Source organism: Triturus cristatus, chromosome 3_1 (assembly GCF_964204655.1).
Source record: "Triturus cristatus chromosome 3_1, aTriCri1.1, whole genome shotgun sequence".
Lineage (NCBI taxonomy): Eukaryota > Metazoa > Chordata > Amphibia > Caudata > Salamandridae > Triturus > Triturus cristatus.
Genome location: NC_140583.1, coordinates 1,063,469,207 through 1,063,491,035, shown reverse-complemented (window position 1 = coordinate 1,063,491,035; position 21,829 = coordinate 1,063,469,207). Strand labels below are relative to the sequence as shown.

Sequence of the window (21,829 nt, the reverse complement as noted above, 5' to 3'; positions counted from 1 at the left end):
AGACATGATTTAGTCCACCTGACTTGGCTCTTTTAAATATTCTGTCTCAGAATGGTTATTTGAAAATTGGGTATTGTCTATGATTTTGTACGAGATTCATTTTTTATGTTTAAAACGTTTTTATTGAGACAAAACAAACCATGGGGGAGGGGGATAGGAGGCAGGATACATGGAATACAGTCAAAGAAGAAGGGATGCATCTCCAGAGGGTTGGCAATAGGTGGCGCGGTGGCTCAGAGGGAAGAACACAGTAACTGAACGCTAGAATTACAAGCTGTGGAATCCCACGCGCGTATCCGACACCCCAAAGCTGAGCAAGAGCATCCCCCCCCATCAACACCTCAACAGAACACAATCCCCCCCCTCCCATCCCCCATCCTCCCAGTAACAAAACAACAACCCTCCCCCCTCCCCCCCCGTCCTATGGTCCCGCATGAGATTCATTTTTTAATCCATGTCTTTCTATTTTATGTGTGCTTTTATGGACTTCGGCCGAATAAAGTTTACTTTGACTTGACTAGACTAACTCCTCTATGCAGTTATGCAACTTATTTCTGTGATTTCCCAATAGCTGTGTTTCTTTCGAACGCAACTTACTGGGGGTGATGTATTCTGCATTAGTAAGTTTTATATTAGTAGTATAGTTGTTGTTCTATTAGTGTTATTTATAATGTAATTACGAAGGGGAGATGTGGTGTCTTGGTAACCATGGTCAGTTTAGCCTGGTGGCAAGTTATCACATGTTCTAGAATGGAATGCGAGGGCGGCAGTTAGAGGAGGACTGGAGGAGAGAGGACGCTGGCTTGCTTGCTCCAATAGGATCTGCACACTTACCTGCGAGTTGTCTTTCTTCACTACCCAGACGCCATGGGCTGGGTGAGTAGTCTTACACTATAGGCCAGGACTCACAAACATGCATGCTGGCAGAGGATATGCGGCAAGCTGGCCGGGGACTTGCCAGGACTCAGACATGCTGGCCAGAATTGGCGAATAGACTTCCAGGTGGGCTCGTCAGCACGCAAGCGCTAGAATGGCGTCTTCAGCCAGGACCCGGAGACGCGCGCGCGAAACTCGCGGAAAAGCAGCGCGAGAAGAATACAGGGCGAGAACACAAGAGGCAAGCTCCTCTGAGATACAGTGGGGCAGCCGGGCAGGCCTGGCAGGCTGGCTGACAGGTCGTGGCACGACTAGTGGTATTTCGGATGAGACCTACAGGCCGAGGTCAGTCCAGTTCCGCGGTATATTTAGCCCCCGAGGCCTCGCTCCCACCTGCTGCTCCTCAGGGTCTATGACTGCGGGGCACGAAGCTCCAGTTACATGCAGAGCGGTCCTGTAGGCTGCACGTCCAGTCTGTCTGACCCCGCAAGAGAACAGCATAGCACAGGAGCACCAGGTAGGGCAGTTTCGGTGGGACCGGTGTGATAAAGGCTCGGGCTGTATGGTGGGCTGTATCCGATGCTGCACGGTCAATGGTTCTGCGTGCAGCGTTTGCTCGAGGACGTCACTTCCCCTCATCCGAGCAGGGGTGAGGGCGCGAGGACAGGCGGTGTGAGCTTGGGGCACGCGGGGGCCGTCCAGAGACTGTGAACAGCTTCGGAGTACAGGCACACTGTGAGGAGTTCGGACTCGGAGACAGACAATGAGGGGAACAGGGTGGACAGTGTCTGAAGGTTCGAGTTGTATACACACGCCGCGCGAAGAGATTGGGTCACATGAACATAGTTTGGGGAACATGTGTCAAGGATGTCACATGGGCATAATGTGAGGCAGTCCGGCCAAGAGCACATACGTAGTGTGGCGAGCTTGATGGGTCTGATGGATCAATGAACGAATGCGTGGCTGCAAGTATCTGTGTCTGACCCGTGGTTAAGTTCACATGGAAACTGCAAGACCTGTCGACTTTGCAGCCTGAGGGCCTGCCTTATAATCCCTACACTGACATTTGACTGTAAAGTGTGTGATTCTGGGCAAAACATATAATACCCTGTGCCTACAATTGTAAAAATGCAATGCATGTAGAGGAACTGTAATCAACTTGGAATGTCATCGTAAAATGCTGATGTCTAAACCCTCACATTCATACGTGGAGCTCTGTTGCTAACCTCCCTTTACCCTGGAGGTGATATTTCCCCATTACCGTTTTACTCCTTAGGCCTCAATCCTTCCAACCAAAACATGTCCGAGGCAGTGTGACTGACTCCGCGATGGGAAGACGCTGGAGCTTCAGCCATAGGGTAGACTGGGTCCATTCATGCTTTGATCCCGATGCTCGGCACAGGCACTGGAAGTAGGAGTACAGGGGTGATGCAGCAACCCAAAATAACCGTGCTGGCTGGCATTCAGAAGGTGAATGGTAATAAAGATGCCTTTAAATTAGTTTGTATCTTTTCACGTTTGCTGTGCATTCAAGTTCAAATATCGGACTACGCCCGGAGAACAATAATTGTATAGGGAATACGGGTGTGACTCCGTTCAACCATATGTGTCTGTTGTAATCCTTTCATCTTTCCTCATTGTCATTTGTAACTCTACAATCGGAAGAGTGCGGACGGCTGGGTTCTTGCCAATGTACCAAAGATGATAGGACTTCTGCTGCTTCAATGTTTGTTAGTTTGTTTTCTGAAAATGAAAAAACTTGAAAAAGAAAGTTAAAAAAAAAAAAAAAAAATATATATATATATATATATATATCGGACTATGTATTCTGACAATTTGCTGCCTATTCTTTTACATTGGAGATTGGTGTTTAAAAAATCCTCTCACTTTGCTGTCTGACAAAGTAAAGCGAACTATCTGACAGTCTCGCTGGAGTACAGGGACTGCGAAAGAAAAGGCTGTAAGATGTCCGGTTTTGTTCCCTAACAAACAACATTAAAATACCTGTAAATTAACTGTCCACATATTTCAAAATATATCAGCAGGTAGGAAATGAAGCTCATTTTATTATAATACTGAAGTGTGAAAAAACAAGGATTTTAATGGGATCAAAACCCTTTCCTTGGTGAAGTGCAAATGATAAATATTTGCTGAAACCTGATTTCCACCTATTATTGTTATATATGTCCACGGTACTATCTGTAAATGACAGTATGCAACCACAGCATGCGTTAGTAATATAGATGCAAAAGTGTACTCCAGAATCCCCTACTGGCTACTTGCCACACCTGTACCAGTCTCCTGAATGAGCGTGACTCATTTGCTTTACTTGTGCTTAGTGAAACGCTTGTGTTTTTTGCAACCACTGTGATTTCAGTGATGGGAAATTAATGGCGGCACCACCACTCTGACCATTGTTCCAGCATCACCGATGCTCACAGCGTGGAAGTAATGAATGAGTTAATTGCATTGTTTATTTAATGTTGGTGTAGCGTATATCCGCCATTGGTTTTGGAGCATGGGCATGGCCCAGGTGTATTCACGGTGCCCTCCACTCATTGATCTGCAATGGGCTCTTTATCTCAGCCGCCCTACCCTCACTGTACCTGCGCACACACTTCTGCTGATCGCAAACATGTTTTCTCACTGTTTCCCTCTTCTCTCCTCAGGGTGAAGGGTCGTAAGGTGAGGGCCGGGCCGCTCGAGGTTAATGATTGCCGGAGGTTGGCCCTACCTGGAGCCGCAGAGAACGCCGGAGTTTGGCTAGTGCTGCGAAAAGTGCGCCTCTGAAGTGGACGTCACCTTGCCCGTGCTTCCTGTTGCACATAAACAATTTGTGGCATTTTATTACACGGATTTTTGGGAACTTAATTCTATTATTGTTTTTATTTTAAATAATGCCCCTTTCCGGAGGGGTTTGAAGCTGCTCAGCTCATTACAGATCGCGGGTTGTGTCGACGAGCGCTTCGAAACCCACAAATCAGCAGATCTCACCGGGCTCTGCCATGGCTGCGGCGCGCGGGTACGGCTATTACCGTACGGTAATATTCACCGCCATGTTTGTGGGGTACACTCTGTATTACTTCAACCGCAAGACCTTCTCCTTCGTCATGCCGTCCGTCATGGAGGAGATCAGCCTGGACAAGGACGACTTGGGTGAGTGCTGTGCCTGTGTCCACCGCCCTGTGCCTGTAACCGCAGGAGCACTTCCGAATACCTTTCCTTTCAGCCTTCACCATTGCATGTGCCTATATTCACAGGAGCTTGCAATAGTCAGTGTCTGTACCCGCAAGAGTCGGATGTACCCTGCCTGCACCCACAGCTGTGTATGTGCACATCCCCTATACCCGAGGGAGCCTGCTGTGCCCTATGCCTCTACTCTACTGTATGTACCCTGTACTCTTCCCACCCCCGGAGCATGCTGTACTCTGTGTACTATACTCACAAAAGCCTTTATTACCCGGTGCTGCACCCACAGAAAAGCCAGATTTAATTACCCTGTGACCTGCCTCCATCCACAGCTGCGCACGAGACAGCCTGCAGTACCCTGTGTCTTTAGCCACAGAACCCGGTTAGCCAATCTATGCCTGCACACACAGTGACCTTCTATACTGGTTTCCTGTACCCCCTGGAGTCTGCTGTACACTTTGTACCCACGGAGACTACTTCATCCCGCATTCATAAACACGGGAGCCTGTTGTACCCTGTGACCCTGCTCGTACCCACATAACTGTACACGTACCATGTGCCTGCACACAGGGGAGCTGCTGAATCCCGTGCTTGTACTCAGTCAACAGCCGTATCCAGTGCCTGCGCCCCCAGGGGCCTGCTTTACCTGGCCCCAATAGGTTCCTGATGGGCCCGTAACACTGCTTATACTTGCAGTGCCCCATGCCTTTACTCTGTCCAACTGGCTGCACAACAGCAGGCACTATACCCTAGTAACCTACCTGAGTTTACAGGATTCCTCTGTACTCATAGGAAATTTGGGCACTACTACAGGAGCCTGCTGTACCCTGTGCCTGTATTCACATTGCCTGTTGTGCCCAGTGCTCTGGCCTGTAACATCATCTGTGTGTGTGCTAGTCCTCTTGTACTCACAGGAGCCTGCTGTGCCCTGTGTCTCTGTCTCCGTCTCTATTCACAGTTCCTGCTGTCTGTCCCCTACCCTCCTTCTGTACCCTCTACCCTTGTGTATATTTGTAGAAAAGTATGTACTGAACTGGAGTCTGTGCCTCTACCTTTACCCACAGGTACGTTTGTGCTGTGTCCTCTGACTGTGATCGTAAAGCCTCATGCGCCCACCCTGACAGTGCCTTCTGTTTGCCTTTTTTCACAGTGGTCCAAGCGCCTAAGTCCTCATATTGTCTCCAGTTCCCTTTCTCCCTTCCACTTCTAATGACTGCATCCTTCATGGCTGTATGCTCCTGCCTGTACACACAACACCTGATGTGCCCTGTACCACGTGTTTGCAGGATGTATGATGTTACAACGCATACTTTTACAACGCATGCACTTACAACGCAATTTTTACAACGCAACATCCACTACAACGCATTCCATTACATCGCATGACACTACAACGCATTTTTAAAAACTACCTTTACAACGCATTCCATTACATCGCATACTACCTTTACAACGCATACCATTACAACGCATAATGTTAAATTGCATTTAAGGTAAGTATTGGATAGTATAGGGGTAAAAATTACTATTCTAACTCCAGGGGGTGCAACAGTAGGGTAAGTGTTGGATAGTATAGGGGTAAAAATTACTATTCTAACTCCAGGGGGTGCAACAGTAGGATAAGTGTTCAAGTTCAATTGGCCGCACACCGCTCGTCACACCAGCAAGTTGCCCCAAGGAACTGTGGTCAATGTAGTGGCGACGGCGAGTACGCCTATGCCACGGTGTGTGTAAAGAAGTATGTGCCGTATTAGCCATCCCTGGACACGTGTTTCGAGGTAGTTGCCTCTAACTCCAGGGGGTGCAACAGTAGGGTAAGTGTTGGATAGTATAGGGGTAAAAATTACTATTCTAACTCCAGGGGGTGCAACAGTAGGGTAAGTGTTGGATAGTGTAGGGGTTAAAAATTACTATTCTAACTCCAGTGGTATGCATTGTAATGGTATACGTTGTAATGGTATGCGTTGTAATGCCTGCGTTGTAGTGACATGCAATGTGTCTACGTTGTAATGGTATGCGTTGTAATGGTATGCGTTGTAGTGTCATGCGTTGTAAAGGATGTTGCGTTGTAATGCCTGCGTTGTAAGTGTAGTGCGATGTAATAGTTGCGTTGTAAAGGTTGTTTCCCGTGTTTGCAGCACCTGTGACACACTGGGCCCCTACCTTTACTCACAGTGCCTGCTAAACCCTGTAACCTTGCTAGTACCAACAGCTGTGCATGTATTGTAGGATTTATACCCGCTTTATACACCATTTTCGGATGGGTACCAAGACACAGTGGGGTTGGTGAGGAAGTGCCTGTTGTGCAACATGTTGTATTAATTGTCATCTGATGTGGGAAGCATCAATGGTCAATTGAAGAATGCCTACCAGTGTACACCCTGCAAATATACACATGTCCAGTGGCACTTTCACCCAGATTATATAGCTTAATACCATAATGTGCTCTCTTGCTGGGAATGTATTGTCTGAAAACCAAACGCCCCTTGAACAAGACCAGAGACACATCTACGGATATCTCTTTACCCAGAACATAAATCTCTGAGAAACTATCTACTAAATGATCAAGGACAGGCCGAATCTTGGAGAGACGGTCACAATCAGGGTGATCTTGTGGTAATGCTGTAGCAGTATCCGCAAAATGCAGCATCCACTGCGGAAACAAATACCGATCTCGACTCATAATTGCTGGAAATATAGCAGTTGCCATAAAGGAACTAGTAGACCAACATAAAGACAGTTAAACCCTATAGCTGCTTAATCTCATGGAGATTTGAGGGAGTCAAGTCAAGTCAAATAAGCTTTATTCGAGAACACATAGTGAATCATAAAATATACCAAAATATAACAGTGTCTTAATTGAAAATTTACCAATAGAAATAGTAAAAAAAAATAGATAAATCACATAGATAAAAACAAGCATGGACATCCCCATGTAGTCAATAACATTTCTACAGCTGCTTCCTACATCTTATACCAGCCAAAAAGAATCGTGACAATACAGCACATATATACAAACTCGGAAGCGATTGTAGATAAATAAAACCTGGACAACATTGCACAGATCCAAGTTGTTTTAACAGGGGCTTAATAAAACATTTTCACAACTCTGAGTAAAATGTGCAGAAAAAGAGAATATGAATAGTACTCTGCTTGGAAACATTATTGCATGGGCATAACACAGGATCATGCGACCAGTTATTAACAGTGGGGAAGCTGATTAAGTGGTGAAAAATGTCCAGCTGGAGCCGAATCAGCACAAATCTATGACATGGATTATATTCATTAGCTAGATAAGGTTGTGTATCATAACTGTTCAGAGTGAAATGGTTCCTCCGGACCGAAGGTATCATTATCTCTGTAGCTCGCCTCAGATCCTCAAGTAGCGATAAACATTTCAAGTTAAGAGCTTTCCTTTGGATGCTAATCAAGAGATCCAGGTGGTCAAAAAACTCAAGATGGCTAATGTCAACAAAAAAGTTATGCACACATTTGAGCCAGGGTTTAAAAAAAAAAATATATATATTTTTATTGATAGCTTTCAACACAAATAAACGTACATTGGCATTGAACAAATCAGTATTCAGACCATTGGTTTGTGCACAATCATTCAGAATTCAACCTCACAGTACATTAACATAACGGTGGTGTGGGGCCCCTCACTGGTCTTCAGTTTTACCATGTGTTTTCATAGCGGTTTTTAATCTACTATTTATCAACTGTAGTCTCTCAGTCACTCACTTCTGACTCTGAGGTAGCTTGTGGGGGGTCACATATATTCCCTCTGTACGTATTCCATCCTCCCCATATCTGGGTCCATTTTTTGGGGCAGCCTCTATGTACATATACTGTTTTTTCAACAACCATTGTGGTATCCATATCTCTGAGCCAGCGTTTTTTAAATGCATATGTAGATCTAAGGCAGTCCTCTATGATGAAGCGATTGAGCACTGTGTATTCATTGGACCAGATCTTGTGCCAGAGCAAAACTGGCTGGATCTTGATCACGTCTGCTAAATAGGGAACTCCCAGTTCAGAGTGGCAAACGAAAGTTGAACAACGTTTCGGGAGAACAAAGAGATTCCTTAGGAATACATTTTCCGCTAGCTGGAGTGAATCAGCATTCGCGTATCCCCAAAGCTCAGACCCATATGTGGCGATCAGTTTACATTTGGCCTTATAAATAGTAATCATTTCCCTTGGGTGTTTGATGCTCAGCTTCCTAGCGAAGTTCAGCAGAGCCGTGTTGTTTTTGACAAATTGAAGGCTCCTTGACTTAATCGCACTAGTCCAATTTCCATCTTTGTTGAATAAAATGCCTAGGTATGAAAATGTAGGTGTAAACAAAATCTTAGAACTCTCGATAAAAATTTCACGGCAGTTTGTAGGTCTTTTCCCAAGTTTCGTAACAAAGGTTTTACTGATGTTAATTTTTAAACCAAGATTCTGCATGAACTGGGCAAATTCTTCAAGTAATCACTGTAGACCAAGTGGGGTATGAGCCATTAATACAGCGTTGTCGGCATATAGAAGTGCCGTAATCGGAAGCTGCCCTACTTGGGGTAAGTCTGAGGACTTACTTACAAGGGTTCTGCCTAAGCTATTAAGATTGAGGTTAAAAAAGAATGGAGCAAGTACCCAGCCTTGGCAGACTCCTCTTTCTATATTGAATGGCTGGGTGCATTCGCCTTTTAGGCTGTATCGTACTCTGCCCCGTCCTAAAGGGTACAGGTCTCTAAGGAAGTTCACAATTGTGTAGTCTACACCTATGCTGACCATAATTGACCATAATTTGTCATGCACCACAAAATCAAACGCAGAGGTTAAGTCTACAAAAGCTAAAAACAGGCTGCCTCTTTTAATGAGCATGTATTTCCCTATGAGTAAATTTAGATTGGTAGCCTGCTCTGTAGTCACCACGCCTGATCGGAACCCGTACTGCAAATCCAAGATAATACTATTGGACTCTGCCCAATTCTGCAATCTACCTATAAGAATGCGACCATCCACCTTTACTAGGGAGTCCAGCAAAGAAATGGGTCTATATTGTGCTGGACTATTGCGGTCACCCTTCTTGAATATGGGAACTATAAAGAACTCTGGCCATGTGCATAGGAATCCTTCACTCCGACAGGCTCTGAAGAGTAGAGTTAAAAGGGAACGGCAAAGGTTAATATTACATTTAAACAAGTCAATGGGGAGCCCAGCAGGGCCTGGAGCTTTACCACCTTTACTCGCCTTCAGAGCCAAGACTAACTTGTCGAAGGAAAAGTCGGGGTAAATCTGGTCAGACGGGAGAGGAATTATAGCAGGAATACTTATGGGAGCTGTTGTGAGAAGGGCAATGATAGTGGCCTCCTGAGTTGAATAAAGATTAGTGAAATGGGTTAGCCATTCAGCCTCTGTAATGGCGATCTCAATACAAGGACTATTAGCTGTATTAAAGAAGAGAGAGTTGATAATGCGCCAGAAAGTGACATTGTCATTCGTCAGGCTAGCTTCAAGAAATTGATTCCAAGACTCCTCCTTCAGACCTTTTTTGCTTTATTTATTAGCAAGCTTGTAAGCATGTCTGCACCTCCGAGCTTCCTGGGTAGACCTAGGTTGTTTATCGAGAGCTAACTTTAGACTTCTTAAGGCTTTCGTGCAGGCAGTGTCAAACTAACTCCAATTCCTTGGTCCAGCTCTGTTCCAATTAATGCTAAGCCCTTCGCTAATACATTTTTTAATGTGCTTAAAGGGTGTGATAATTTTATGTGAATCTACAGACTCATCTATACAAATTACAATAGCCGCCCTCTGTTTAGAAATTAATTTTTCTAAAAGAGTATTTGGATTTACCAGGGACCTTCTTAAAGCATACCCATTAGGCCGGGAGATATTGGTGTTCTCCATAGTTTTTTTTTATTTTTATAAAACCTTTATTGATCCTTCAGAATGTACACTGCTATTCAGCCAACAACCCGGAGGCAGGCAGCTTGATTACGTAGCGGCGCACCGCTCGAGCTGATCTATGTCGTACATTTAAGCAAAGTACCCAAAGCAGTGCGTTTCGTATTTTGCAACAACAACAACTGTAAACAATAGTCGAGGAATAGCGACATACGTAATGGACCAATATCCCTACATTCACCGCCCCGTGTCCACGTGGCACCATGCCCACATAGTCACCAAACATCCCATCCAGGTATAGCGCAGTCTAGCCGCCAGAGCCCTTGTGACAAATGTAGCACCCTCCCCTCTCGCTCGCCCCCGACACAGCCCACCATCCCAAAAGCGCTGCAGCATCAGTCATCCCGCACACTTCCACAGTCATGTCCAGTCACTCCCGCCCCCGCCAGCCAGTCCACCAACGGCTGCCATATGTCTAAAGGTCGCGAACGCTGCGGCATCTGGTCCCAGTAAGCGGTGAGTTGCTCCCTACAGTATACCGCTGATTTCACCCAGCCCGAGATTGTCGGCGGAGCCTTCTTCCTCCAGTGTATCGCCAATTGACGCTTGGCAAGCAATAGAAGGAGGGCCACAAGTCGTCACGACGTACCAGGTATATTCTTGAGAAATCACAAGAGGGCCACCAGTGGGTCTGGAGCAATAACCATGCCCACTATCTCCCCTACGCCAGAAAAGACTGCATCCCAGAACCTATGTATTGATCCGCAGGTCCATACGAGGTGATAGAACGTAGCCTCCCTTTCGCCACATCTCCAACACTGCGTGTCAGCCTGTAATCCCATTTTAAAAAGTTGTACAGGCGTACGGTACGTCCTGTGCAAGTAGTTAAAGTGGATTAGCCGCAGTCTATAATTAGGTGACAGTTGTTCAAGTTGGGAGCAACAAAATTCCCACTGTTTCTCTGTGATTTGTATGCCTGCGTCATCCTCCCACAGAGCTCTGGAATCCACGTGCGCAACAGGTGTTGCGTTTTGTGTAACCCTATAGATGCGTGTGATCAGTTTACGCGGGGAGGAGTTCGAAAGTACGTCTTCCAAAGCCGCCAGTGTCGGCGGGGCCTCTGGGAACGTAGGGTATCTATGCTTGCAGGCCGACCGCAACTGATAGTACAGTAGCAGGTCCGATGCCGACGGTTCAGACGCTGCAACCAAGTTCTGCACGTCGAGGAAAGTGTCGTCCGGATACAAGTCCCCCGCCACCTTCAGGCCGCAATCATGGGCCCGTCGCACCACCGCCGCATCCGTCAGCGGACTCAGCAGGGGGTTGCCATCCAACGGCATGCTCGGGGCGTAGAAGTCCGACACGCCCGCGCGCCTCGCAATGCTCGACCAAGCCCATCGCACCATTTCCACGGTGTCGATGTCTTCCCGAGGTCGTTTATATCTCTGGTACACCGCTGTCCGTAACGGGCCGGGTGCTGCTACATCCGTTTCTATCGCCACATGAGGCTGGTAAGGAATTGGGTGGTGCCAATAATGCAAGTATTGTGCCTGCGCGCTGTATGCATACAGCTCAAAGTCCGGGGCAGCTAGGCCCCCCTGCCGGAAGGGAAGTGTAAGGAGGTTCCATGCGACTCTAGGTTGCTTGCCCGCCCAAACTAGTTCGATCATGGCCGAGCGGAGTCGGCGAAAGAACGCCTTTGTTAGTGGCAAAGGGATATTAACGAATAGATATAGGAATTTAGGCACAACAATCATTTTGGAGATAGCAATGCGGCCTAACAAAGCGAGCGGCAGTGTTTTCCATCTCTTCACTTTGCTCTCCAGCCACTCCATAGCCACCCCAAAATTAGACAGCCATATGTCCTGGACTGAGCGGCTCATCTGTATACCCAGATACTTGACCTCGTCAGTGACCCATTTGATCGGATATTCAGTGTGACACACGGCTGTGCCATCCGTCAACGGCAGCATCACCGACTTTGACCAATTTATATCGATGCCGGTTAGGCCACTATAGCGTATCACCTCTCTCATCAACGGATCAAAGTTCTTAGACGGGTTCATCATGTAGATGGTGATATCGTCAGCATACATCGATATGAGTAGACCGCGCGATGTAAATCCGATGCTACGCTGAGTATGGTGTTGTCTCATGCGAGCTGCCAGTGGTTCCGTAGCGATAGCAAATGGAAGCGGTGAGAGTGGGCACCGCTGCCGAGTTCCCCTAGTTATGGAGATAGGTGCAGACGTCTGACCATTCACCCGCACCCTGGCCGTCGGGTCATTGTAAAGTATGCCAATTCGCCTGGCAAATGGCAGGCTGAACCCCATTCGGGTAAACAGCGTCCGCAAGAACTTCCACTCAAGGGAGTCAAATGTCTTGGTCGCATCCAGTAACGCCGCCGCGGCCTGCACCTTGGGATCTAGATAGTGCAGGAGCCCAAACAGCACCCTTAGGTTATGTGAGGTGGACCTCCCCATTACAAATCCCGACTGGTCAGTTAGCGCTATCTGCGGCATCATAAATTTTAAGCGGTCAGAGAGCAATTTCGCGTAGATTTTGGCATCAAGGTTTATTAGGGAAAGTGGACGATAGGAGTCCGGGCTTATAGGGTCTTTTCCAGGTTTGAGTAGCGTGATAATCAACGCTTCACGCATTGACTGGGGGAGGATGCCTGTTTCCATCGCCTCCTCATATACCTTGTGCAATCTCGGAACCAGGATGTCTGCATATTCTTTATAGAAGGCCGCCGTCAGCCCGTCAGGGCCCGGTGCCTTGCAAGGTGGCAAACTGGCTATTATCGACCGTATGTCGTCCGGCTCAAACGGTAAATCCATATATTGTCTGGCACTGTCATTGAACCATGCCAAAGCTATGGTATCAAGGTACTCGGAGAGCACCTTGTCCTCCGGCGACACCCTCGAGGTGTATAATTCCCTATAGTAGTCCGTCATGGCGGCCAGTATGTCCGGCGGCTCCCTCACAACTCTGCCCTCTGCGTTCTGTAGTTCCAGGATATGGTCCGACCCTCGCGGTGCTCGCAGCAGGTTCGCTAGCGTGCGGCCGGCTCGATCACCTTCACCATACCGTCTGGCCTGACAGTCTTTAGACAGATAAGCGACTTCTCTGTCCGCCTCCTCCTGATACCTAGTAAGCTTCGATCGAAACGCAGCACGGACGCTATCCAACGGCGCATTAATCAATACAGTCTCAAGTTGCGCAAGCTCAGTTTCTAACGTGCGCAATGTGTTTCTTATGGATCTCAGAACTCCTGTTTTTAGTGACATGCAGTACCCTCTCGTCACCACCTTACAGGCCTCCCATAGCGTGCCCGGTGAATTCACCGTGCCCTCGTTAAGCTCGAAGTACTCCTCCAGCTTTTCGCGGAGTTCCTGCTGAAATACCTGGTCACGCAGCGCCCGGGAAGGAAACCGCCAGCTAAACGGTTTGATATATTGGGATGGGGTGGACACGGACAGGCACACCGGGGCGTGGTCGGACAGCGACCGCGGCAGGTGCTCCACCTCTAGTACTGAGGTGTGTAAATCTCTGGATAGCAGCCAGTAGTCCAGCCTGGACCAGGCAGCTCTATGCGTTGTTATGCAGGTACCCACGCGGTCCCCGGGGTGTAGTAGCCTCCAGGAGTCCACCAGCTCCGCATCCTGTATAATACAGCCCAGCGCCTCCGACGCTCTAGGATGATGTTCCCTGGCTACGCCCTGTCGATCCATAGTGTCCGATAAAACAACATTGAAGTCACCCCCCCACAGTAAGGTCGCCGGGCCACGAGTCTGCACCTTATGCCACAAATCCCTATAGAAATCTGGGTTATCATCATTTGGACCGTACACATTCACCAACACCATTCGCATGCCGCACAACGACCCCACAAGCAGTATGTATCTGCCTTCAGCGTCCCTGATTTCCTTGTGTGTGGTCCAATGAAGCCCTCTTCTAATCAGTATCGCCACACCTCTGGAGTAATTAGAATACGATGCGTGGACTATCTCTCCCCATCTATTACGCCTGAGCAGCTGCGCAGCATTGGAAGTCAAGTGGGTCTCCTGCAGGAGGCAGATGTCAATGTCCTTTCTTAGTAAGTAGGCCTGCACTAACCTGGCCTTGCGACTGTCATTCATGCCACGCACATTCCAAGTGAGACACTTTATGTTCTGCACGGCAATGGAGGCACAAAAAAACAGTGTTCAAACAGCAGACCAGATCCACTCAGCTAGCCACACTCACACCCCCAACCAAAGTGCGTTTCAGAACCGAACAGCCCCACAGGCCACCAAGCACGGGAGTTCGCACAGCTCAGCGAGCAAAGTGACGGACAACAAGGCAGTGAACATGTTACAATATTGATTCCATCCCAACAACTCGCCTCCTCAGACCCTACGCTACAAAACAAACAAACAACAATATCATCCCCCAAACTCACAGTAACAGCATCCCCACCCGCTCCAACCCCCCAATCAGGTTGTGCTAAATACCCCCAGGTCACCCTCCCTACCATTGAAACTGTAGCTAAAGCCATTGGTAGCAACCAGTGAGTGGGAAACATCCCCTGAGGCGCGCAGGGTGGCTACCTACTAACCCTGTACTTGTGACAGGGCGATCGAGCTCTGGCCCAGCATGCCGGCTCGAGGACCTCCCTCCCCCAAATCCACAATCATATGCACAGCTCCCCCAACATGGCAAGGCGACCTCCGATGTACCCAGCAGACATCAGGCCCCGAGCCAGCCAGGGCAGGTAGGTTGCAGCGGTATGTCAGAGACCTAATATAGTCATTCACTCCACATCACTTAGTCTGTCCTGCGAAGCCGGTCCCTCTGCAGGTGTTTGGTTCTTTTGGTCTCTGGCCAGTTGTTTCGCATTCTGCAGTGCCGCTCTCGCATCTACGAAAAAAGATGGTTTCCCCGGGCCCTGTACCCTGAGCTTCGCAGGGTAAATTAGTGAATATTTCGTGCCCGTTTGTTGGAAGATTTTTTTCGCCGGCATGAATTCCCTGCGAGCGGCCTGTACTTGCATGGTATAATCCGGGTATATTGCGATGAGGTTGCCTTTATATTGCACGTCCTTCATGTCTCTTGCCATACGCAATATCGTGTCCCGGTCCCTGTAGTTCAAGACGCGTGCAATAATGGGCCTAGGTGGTGCTCCCGGCTTAGGCTTAGGTCCCAGTGTCCTATGTGCCCGTTCAACAAGGAACATCGACGAGAGTCCCGATCCAAACAGGTCTTTCAGCATCTGTTCGACATATTGTTCCATGTTGGTAATGTCCGTTGTTTCCGCCACCCCCGTGATGCGGACGTTGTTGCGCCTCGAGCGCGCCTCCAAATCCTCGTTCTTTTGCTGTATGAGCGCCAATATTTTATCCATGCCCCGCAGTTTGTTGACGAGGTCAGTCTGACGCTCTTCCGTTTCGGCAACGCGTGTTTCTAACACTTCCACCCTGCCTTCTTGCTTGTCCATTCTCGTTGTGATGCCATCCATTCGTTCCGCCAGCGCGTCCATTTTATTGTCAATGCCCTGCAGGCTCGCCTTTAATTCCTGGAACATTGATTTAATGTCCGCATCTTGAGAGCCACTTCGGTCGTCCTTTGCAGCTTCTGCGTCTCGAGGTTCGTGGTCCGGCACTTTCTGTTTGGATTTGTCGAACGTGAGCTTCGGCTGTCGGGTGTCCGGCTTACCCATGTCTGCCAACCAGCGCAATCAGTCGACCGGAGCAGCCGTGTCACAGACACCTCTCTCGTCCCCAGCCACTCTTTACCAGGCTCGCGCGGCAGTCAACAAGGCGGGCAGCCGTCGCCAGCAGTCCGGGGGGGCACCTTCTCCCGCGCAGGGGTGTGACCGCCGTGTAGGAATCTGCCCTCACGGGACAGCAGCAGCGCAAGACCCCAATCTCAAGCCACCTCCTGCGCACCAGCCCCACTCGTGTCTCACAGTTCGGGGCTGCGTAGCATCTCAGCTCGGCCTCAGCAATGCTCCAGGCCCCAATCCGGTCCCCCGTCAGGTCTGGCTCCCGACACTATGGCGGCGCACGCTGTACTCCCCAGGCGTCAGCACCGAGTGCCCCTCGCCTCCCCGGGCGGTACCACTGGTTCTCAAGGGGCCGGATCTCTGCAGCCCAGCGTCTCCGGCACAAGTCAGTGGTCAGCTGCCCCAGCCGACCCCGACACACCGCCCGCTTAAGGCGGGCTCTTTCTCGCAGTCAGCCGCAGCGCCTCTGCTCCAACTATAATGGCCGCCCTCCGCTTTGTGCCACAAGACCCGATTTGGGGTCCAATGCTCCAAGGGGACCTCGGGCGCCCCCTCCTACCTCGATGTCCGGCACAGCAGACGCAGCCCACGTGGCCCTGCAACGTCCTCCGATGGCGGCGCGGGCCCCTTCTCCTCGATTCCCGGATGTTCGCCGGGCCCTCGGATCGCGGGGGCGCAGAGAGGGCTCCCTCCACTCCTCAGCACCTCAGACCAGCAACGATCCGCGGCGCAGGGCACGCCGCCTCCGGACTACGGCTCCGCCCGCGGGGGTAGTGTTTGGGGAAGGTCGGGCTCCCAGGTCCGGGCCGACCAGCCGTCCGCTGCCGCGCAGCACAGGATACCCTCGGGCACAGCCCCACGCCAGTCCCCGGCGTCCGTGAGCGCACTAGGCCGTCCAGCCGCTCGCCTCTCGCCAAGCCGTTCTCAGCTACCACATCACCCACCGGAGCAGGGATTCCTCCAGGCAGAGCCCCCACACAGTGCGTCTCGGAGGGGTCAAGAGGTCCGAGTCCAGGCACCAGTTTTAGCAGATAAGCGCCGGATTAATTTGCTCGATCGGCGGAGCTGCGGTTTCAGGCAGCCATTCCGCTTCGCAGCCAAGCCACGCCCCCCCGGTGTTCTCCATAGTTGACATACTTTGTATAGCCCCCTGTTGTAAGAGAAGGTTTATATTCAAAGCGACACTTTGAGGGAAGTGATTGCTAATTGCAATGTCATGTATGACAAAGTCTAAAACCAACTGTGAATAACGTAAAGGGAACAGCAAGAAATCTATGACGCTATTCTTTCCCCTATCATTAAAAATACTCTTGACTTCAACTGGCGGTCTGGTTAATTCATTGCAGAAACACAAATTATATTTAAAGAGTAGATCATTTAGCAAATCACCATACTCAGTATGTAACAAGCGTTTACAATGCAACGGTCTCGGCATTGTTAAAGTTAGAGCTATTGGCATTGCTCATGACGTTATTTTTGTTTATGTTTTTGTTTTTAAAACATTTAAAGAAACGGCAATGTTATTTACAATGTCAATAGCTTAATCACTCTCAAATGCGAGACCTATTGCATTTGCACCCACACACACAGCCACCCACAGAGCCACTCACATAGAGCAACCCACACACAAATAGAGCCACCTACACACACACACACACACACAGTAGCCCACTGACCAATTACATTATGTGCACTTTGTGATCTGCATGGTACATGTTCTTTGCTGCAGGCACATTAACCCTATGTGCTACCTTTCTAGGAGTCAAATCTTCCACTAGACAAAACTCCGATCTTTCTCTAGAAAGAACATTAAACATCAATCATAAGTATACAGTTTTAGAAAAATACACTTAGTGATCCTCCTAGGTAATAAAGGCCACGCGAAAACAATTGAAACATTGTGCACAAGTCTGTTGTGAGAGATACTGCAATGTTTATTCTGCCAGAGGCAAAACATGCCTCTTGGATTTTACAAAAATATAGTAATATCGGAATGCGGACCACGAAGAATAAAGCCATACTATCATCTCCTGAGACTACAGGGTTTGTGTGGCGGGGTATCAGGGACAGAGCCGACTACCAGACCAGGATGTGGTAAAGTGGGTTTTATTTTATGCAACACTTTCTTTTGGTTGGCTGCACGACGAGACGTTGTTGAAGAGGGGAATGCTGTTTTGCTTCTTCTGTACGACTCCAGGCTGAGGCGAAGGGGTTGGTTGCGTCACCACCCTCTGCTTGACTGGACTGTCTTCCCTCGAGGGTTCCGACCCGGGAGTTACAGGACGTCCTCGACGTTTTACCCAAAAAGGAAGGGGAAAGAAACCAAGGATTAGGACAATCGTCCGTTACGGTTGTCAACAGGGACCGGGGGTGAAGGAAACCACGTGCTTGAGTGCTTTTTTGCTCCGACACGTGGACGAGGGAATAGTGCTCAGTGAGGGGAAGGGGATGGTCGGCACACACGGTATATACACTGACTCGGGTGCTCAGAGCGTAGGCGGTATCCTTCTTCCCACCCAGCCCGCTACACGTCCCCGTACCTGTTCTAGCCACGCTCCTCCCGTGGGAACGTGGCGGGGCGGCTCGAGAAGTCGTTGGCCTCCTGGCTTGCTGATCTCCTCTCCTCTCGTCTCCTCTTCCAACGCGACGCTCTCTCTTCTTCTCCACTCCCACTCTCGATTCTCCTTTCGCCTCCACTCCAACTCGCCTTCTGCCTCCGGGGAAATGCCGTCCGCTGTCTTCCGGGATTCCTCTGGCTTTGTAACGTCTCCCTTCGTAACGTCAGCAGGGGGCGGGGTCTCGTCGTCCTGATATGCTGCATTAAAGGTCCCTCGTTCCATTTCTTGTGTCCCGGTTCGTGAGGGGTATTGAAACCATTCATCTGATGCGCTGGGTACTGCTGGTGGCTGTAAGGGGCGAGAAGGGGGCACAAGGTCTCCGAGGGAACATAGTTTCCATGGAATCGTTGCGGCCTCGGCTACATTCTCCGCTCCGTCACAGTTTGTAACTGGCAAGTTCAGGTTTTGCTGAAGGCAAAGTAGTTGTATTTTGCTGGGAGAGAGGATGCAAGCACAAGTGTAAAAGTTGGGAGAGAGACATATCGATAACAAATTTCAGCAGCACTATTTATGAAATGACAGGTTAGCCGGCTCCAGACTCAGCAGGGCGTTGACCAGTACACGTAAAATAGTTGGCTTTTAACCCAGCCGCTCACCCGTGGAATGGTACGCAGGTGACCCCAGGAGGTTGGGTGCATGTACAGGACCACAGGCACCCTCTCACCACCCCCCTGAAACCCGGCTCTGGCGCACACTGAACAAGCAAGCAATACCTTCCGCCATGATGGGTCCGGGCTGATCTCGCGAGAGCTGTGCGGGCAGCATACAGCGCTCAGCGACAGGAAGAGCGGTTCTCGTGAGATGCGTGGACGGGTTGCAGTGTAAACTAGCATCCGGACCAGGGCTGCTATAGGTGGCACGAGTGCAACAACAGCTCCACGACACAAGCTAGTGAGTGCTCTTCGATTCAGGATTAAATATTTTGCAAACTGGAACATGAAATGTGCCAGACTCACAAATTTCCCACCTTATTAAGTAATGCTGACAGCATCTCATTCAGCCAATATGTTATTCGCAGGCTGACGTTTGCATGTTATTTGGCGAACATCTTTTTCGCATTCAACATTCTAGAACAGCTTTCATGATCTAAATATTAATTAAATACAACTGCAGTTAACTGGACTTTGAATCGGGCAAGACGGCACACTATTATAACGGTAAAAGGCCGCGTTAATAGAATAGGCATGGAAAAACCCGAAACATCACAAATTCCCTAAGCTAAGCCATGAACACCGCCGCCTTTCTCCGAGGTCAAGCAGACATGCCTCGGAAAAACGCAGCGGCGTTTTCGGATTCGGGGGCGTGTTTTTCTTTCTCTCCTCTTGCAATTGGTTGGAATGTTTACATTCCAGAGGACCGAAAGAATCGAAAAAACACGCCCCCGAATCCGAAAAAGACGGGGCTTGTTTGGAGAGACAAAGCTCTTCTCCAATGGCTGACCAGCATTTAAGAGGCCAGCCAATGGAGAAGAGGGAAAAAAAGGGGCGGGTTAAAGCCCTACTCCTAAAACATTAAATCTCGCGAGCAAGACTGCGCAAGTGCAGCCTTCGCTAGCCGAGAGCTAAAAAGTGGGTGTTTATCACCATTATCAGGAGCAGCTAACCCACAAACCTTATTGGATGGCTGGGGAGGGCTATTCGTGTATGTATGGTGGTTTTGTTTGGTGTGGTGGTGTTTTCTCCTATGGGAGTTGTAGCTTCATACCTGTGTTAAGGTTTACCATTGGGAACATAGTACGAAGTCAAAGGTAATATTGGTTTTTATGGTTTTGAGGATTGGTTTACGTTTTCTGCCAGGAGTATTGTGAATTTGACCATGATTAGGCATGGTCTCCGGAGCTATATGGCCTTTTACCCACCTTTTAAACAGCAAGGAATTTGCGGGTGGTACGAGATGAAAGTCTAAACTTGGAAATGGTGAGTTCAGCTTTTTTTGTCTGTTATCGAAAAATAATAAAGGCTTGCTCATAAATTCAGAAATGGACGATGCAAACTCGTTAACCAGATTAGTTTTAAGATGAGGCAGGGTGGCTGTTGCAATGCACGCCAAGTTTAAGGTGGCATGTCTGGTGTTTGTGTTTAAAAGGTAATGCACCTGTCTGTTAGGTTGGGGATTGTCATGGCATCAGCTGATGTTGTTGAGATTATGCAGCAGGTTGTTGCTGACAGTCCCAAGAACTGGCCAATGGTTTGTGGTTTTGTGATCACAGATCTGGAACTCTCTGCCAGAGCATATTACATTTAAACAAACTTGTTCAGCCTCTCAATCTTCTGTTCAGGATATCTCTTCGATGAATGATGCATTGTAATTTGTAAACTAGATATCTTAGCCTAGAGGCAGTTAAATTTGCAGCATTTCCCAAATAACTACATCATTTCAAGTGCTTCTTTTACTCTACACAGAGACTCTCTTCAACCCTGAGAAGCAGGTAGCGGAGATCTATACAGTCTTCTGTGAGCAATTAACCAGGACAATGGACCAATTTGCCCCTTTAAAGAACATCAGGAAACAGGGAAGACCCTCAGCTCCATGGTACACGGAAGTTTTAAGGAACCATAAATTGGATTGCAAGTTGGCAGAAAGACAATGGAGAAAGTACTATGCCGAAAATGATAAAGCTAGCTGGAAGGAGAAATTAGCTAACTATAAAAAAGAAATAGCAACTGCCAAAACTGAATACTATGCTGATTCTTTCCTTAAGTCATCTAATAGCTCCAAGAGTATTTTTAAAATAGTAGAGATATGACCAGTCCTCAATGTATAAATAACGTTTTACCAACTCAGGCGCTATGTGATGGATTGGCATCCTTCTTCCAGGAAAAGATTAACAAGATTGTGGCAGGCCTGAAACCCGCGATTCCATCGGGCAATTCGGACTGGGACGGGGGATATACATTAAAAATCAACCAAGATAGGGAAAATAGGCTTGGGCCATTGATTCAGGAGCCCACTCTGGATCAGTTTGAGTTGCTCTCGGAAGAGGAGTTTGTCCGACTGGCTTTGGGAATTTCCTCAGGATCACCGCTGTACCCCATTCCTCAGAAAATATGGAAAGAGCTGGGATCTGTGGTCTTTCCAGTTCTTCGCCAGTTGTGTGGTCAGTCCCTTAGCAGCGGGGTGGTGCCACCTGGCTGGAAGCAGGCAATTATAATGCCCCTCTTGAAAAAATCTACACTGGACCCAAACTGCCCAAAAAACTACAGACCAATCTCCCTCTTACCATATCCAATAAAAATTGTGGAACGTCTGGTAAGTAGGGCATTGTCCCATTTTCTGGAAACAAATAACAAGCTGAAGGATGAGCAATTTGGGTTCAGGCCAGGTCACGGGACAGAGACAGCCTTGGTAACCGTGTTGGACAATCTTCGGATGCGAGTGGACAGGGGTCAATCGGCAATTTTAATTCTGCTGGACCTGTCCGCCACATTCGACACGGTGAACCATGCCATCCTCCTTGCAAGGCTGGAAGATTTGGGTTTGGTGGATG

The 21,829-nt window shown here is 48.7% G+C and overlaps 1 protein-coding gene across 7 annotated transcripts in view; it reads left to right on the top strand.

Annotated features, from left to right (window-relative positions):
* The window catches only part of SLC37A4 (solute carrier family 37 member 4), a 120,884-nt gene that overhangs the window by 46,485 nt on the left and 52,570 nt on the right, over positions 1-21,829 (top strand). For 5 of the 7 annotated variants that reach the window (XM_085645890.1, XM_085645892.1, XM_085645893.1 and 2 more), the window contains exon 2: positions 3,546-4,032. In XM_085645890.1, coding sequence (XP_085502016.1) covers positions 3,882-4,032 — 151 coding nt within the window. In that variant the 5' untranslated portion in view covers positions 3,546-3,881. Of the gene's footprint in view, positions 1-759; positions 877-1,302; positions 1,394-3,545; positions 4,033-21,829 lie in introns of those variants that run through there. The other 2 variants (XM_085645891.1, XM_085645889.1) reach the window with 2 other exon arrangements.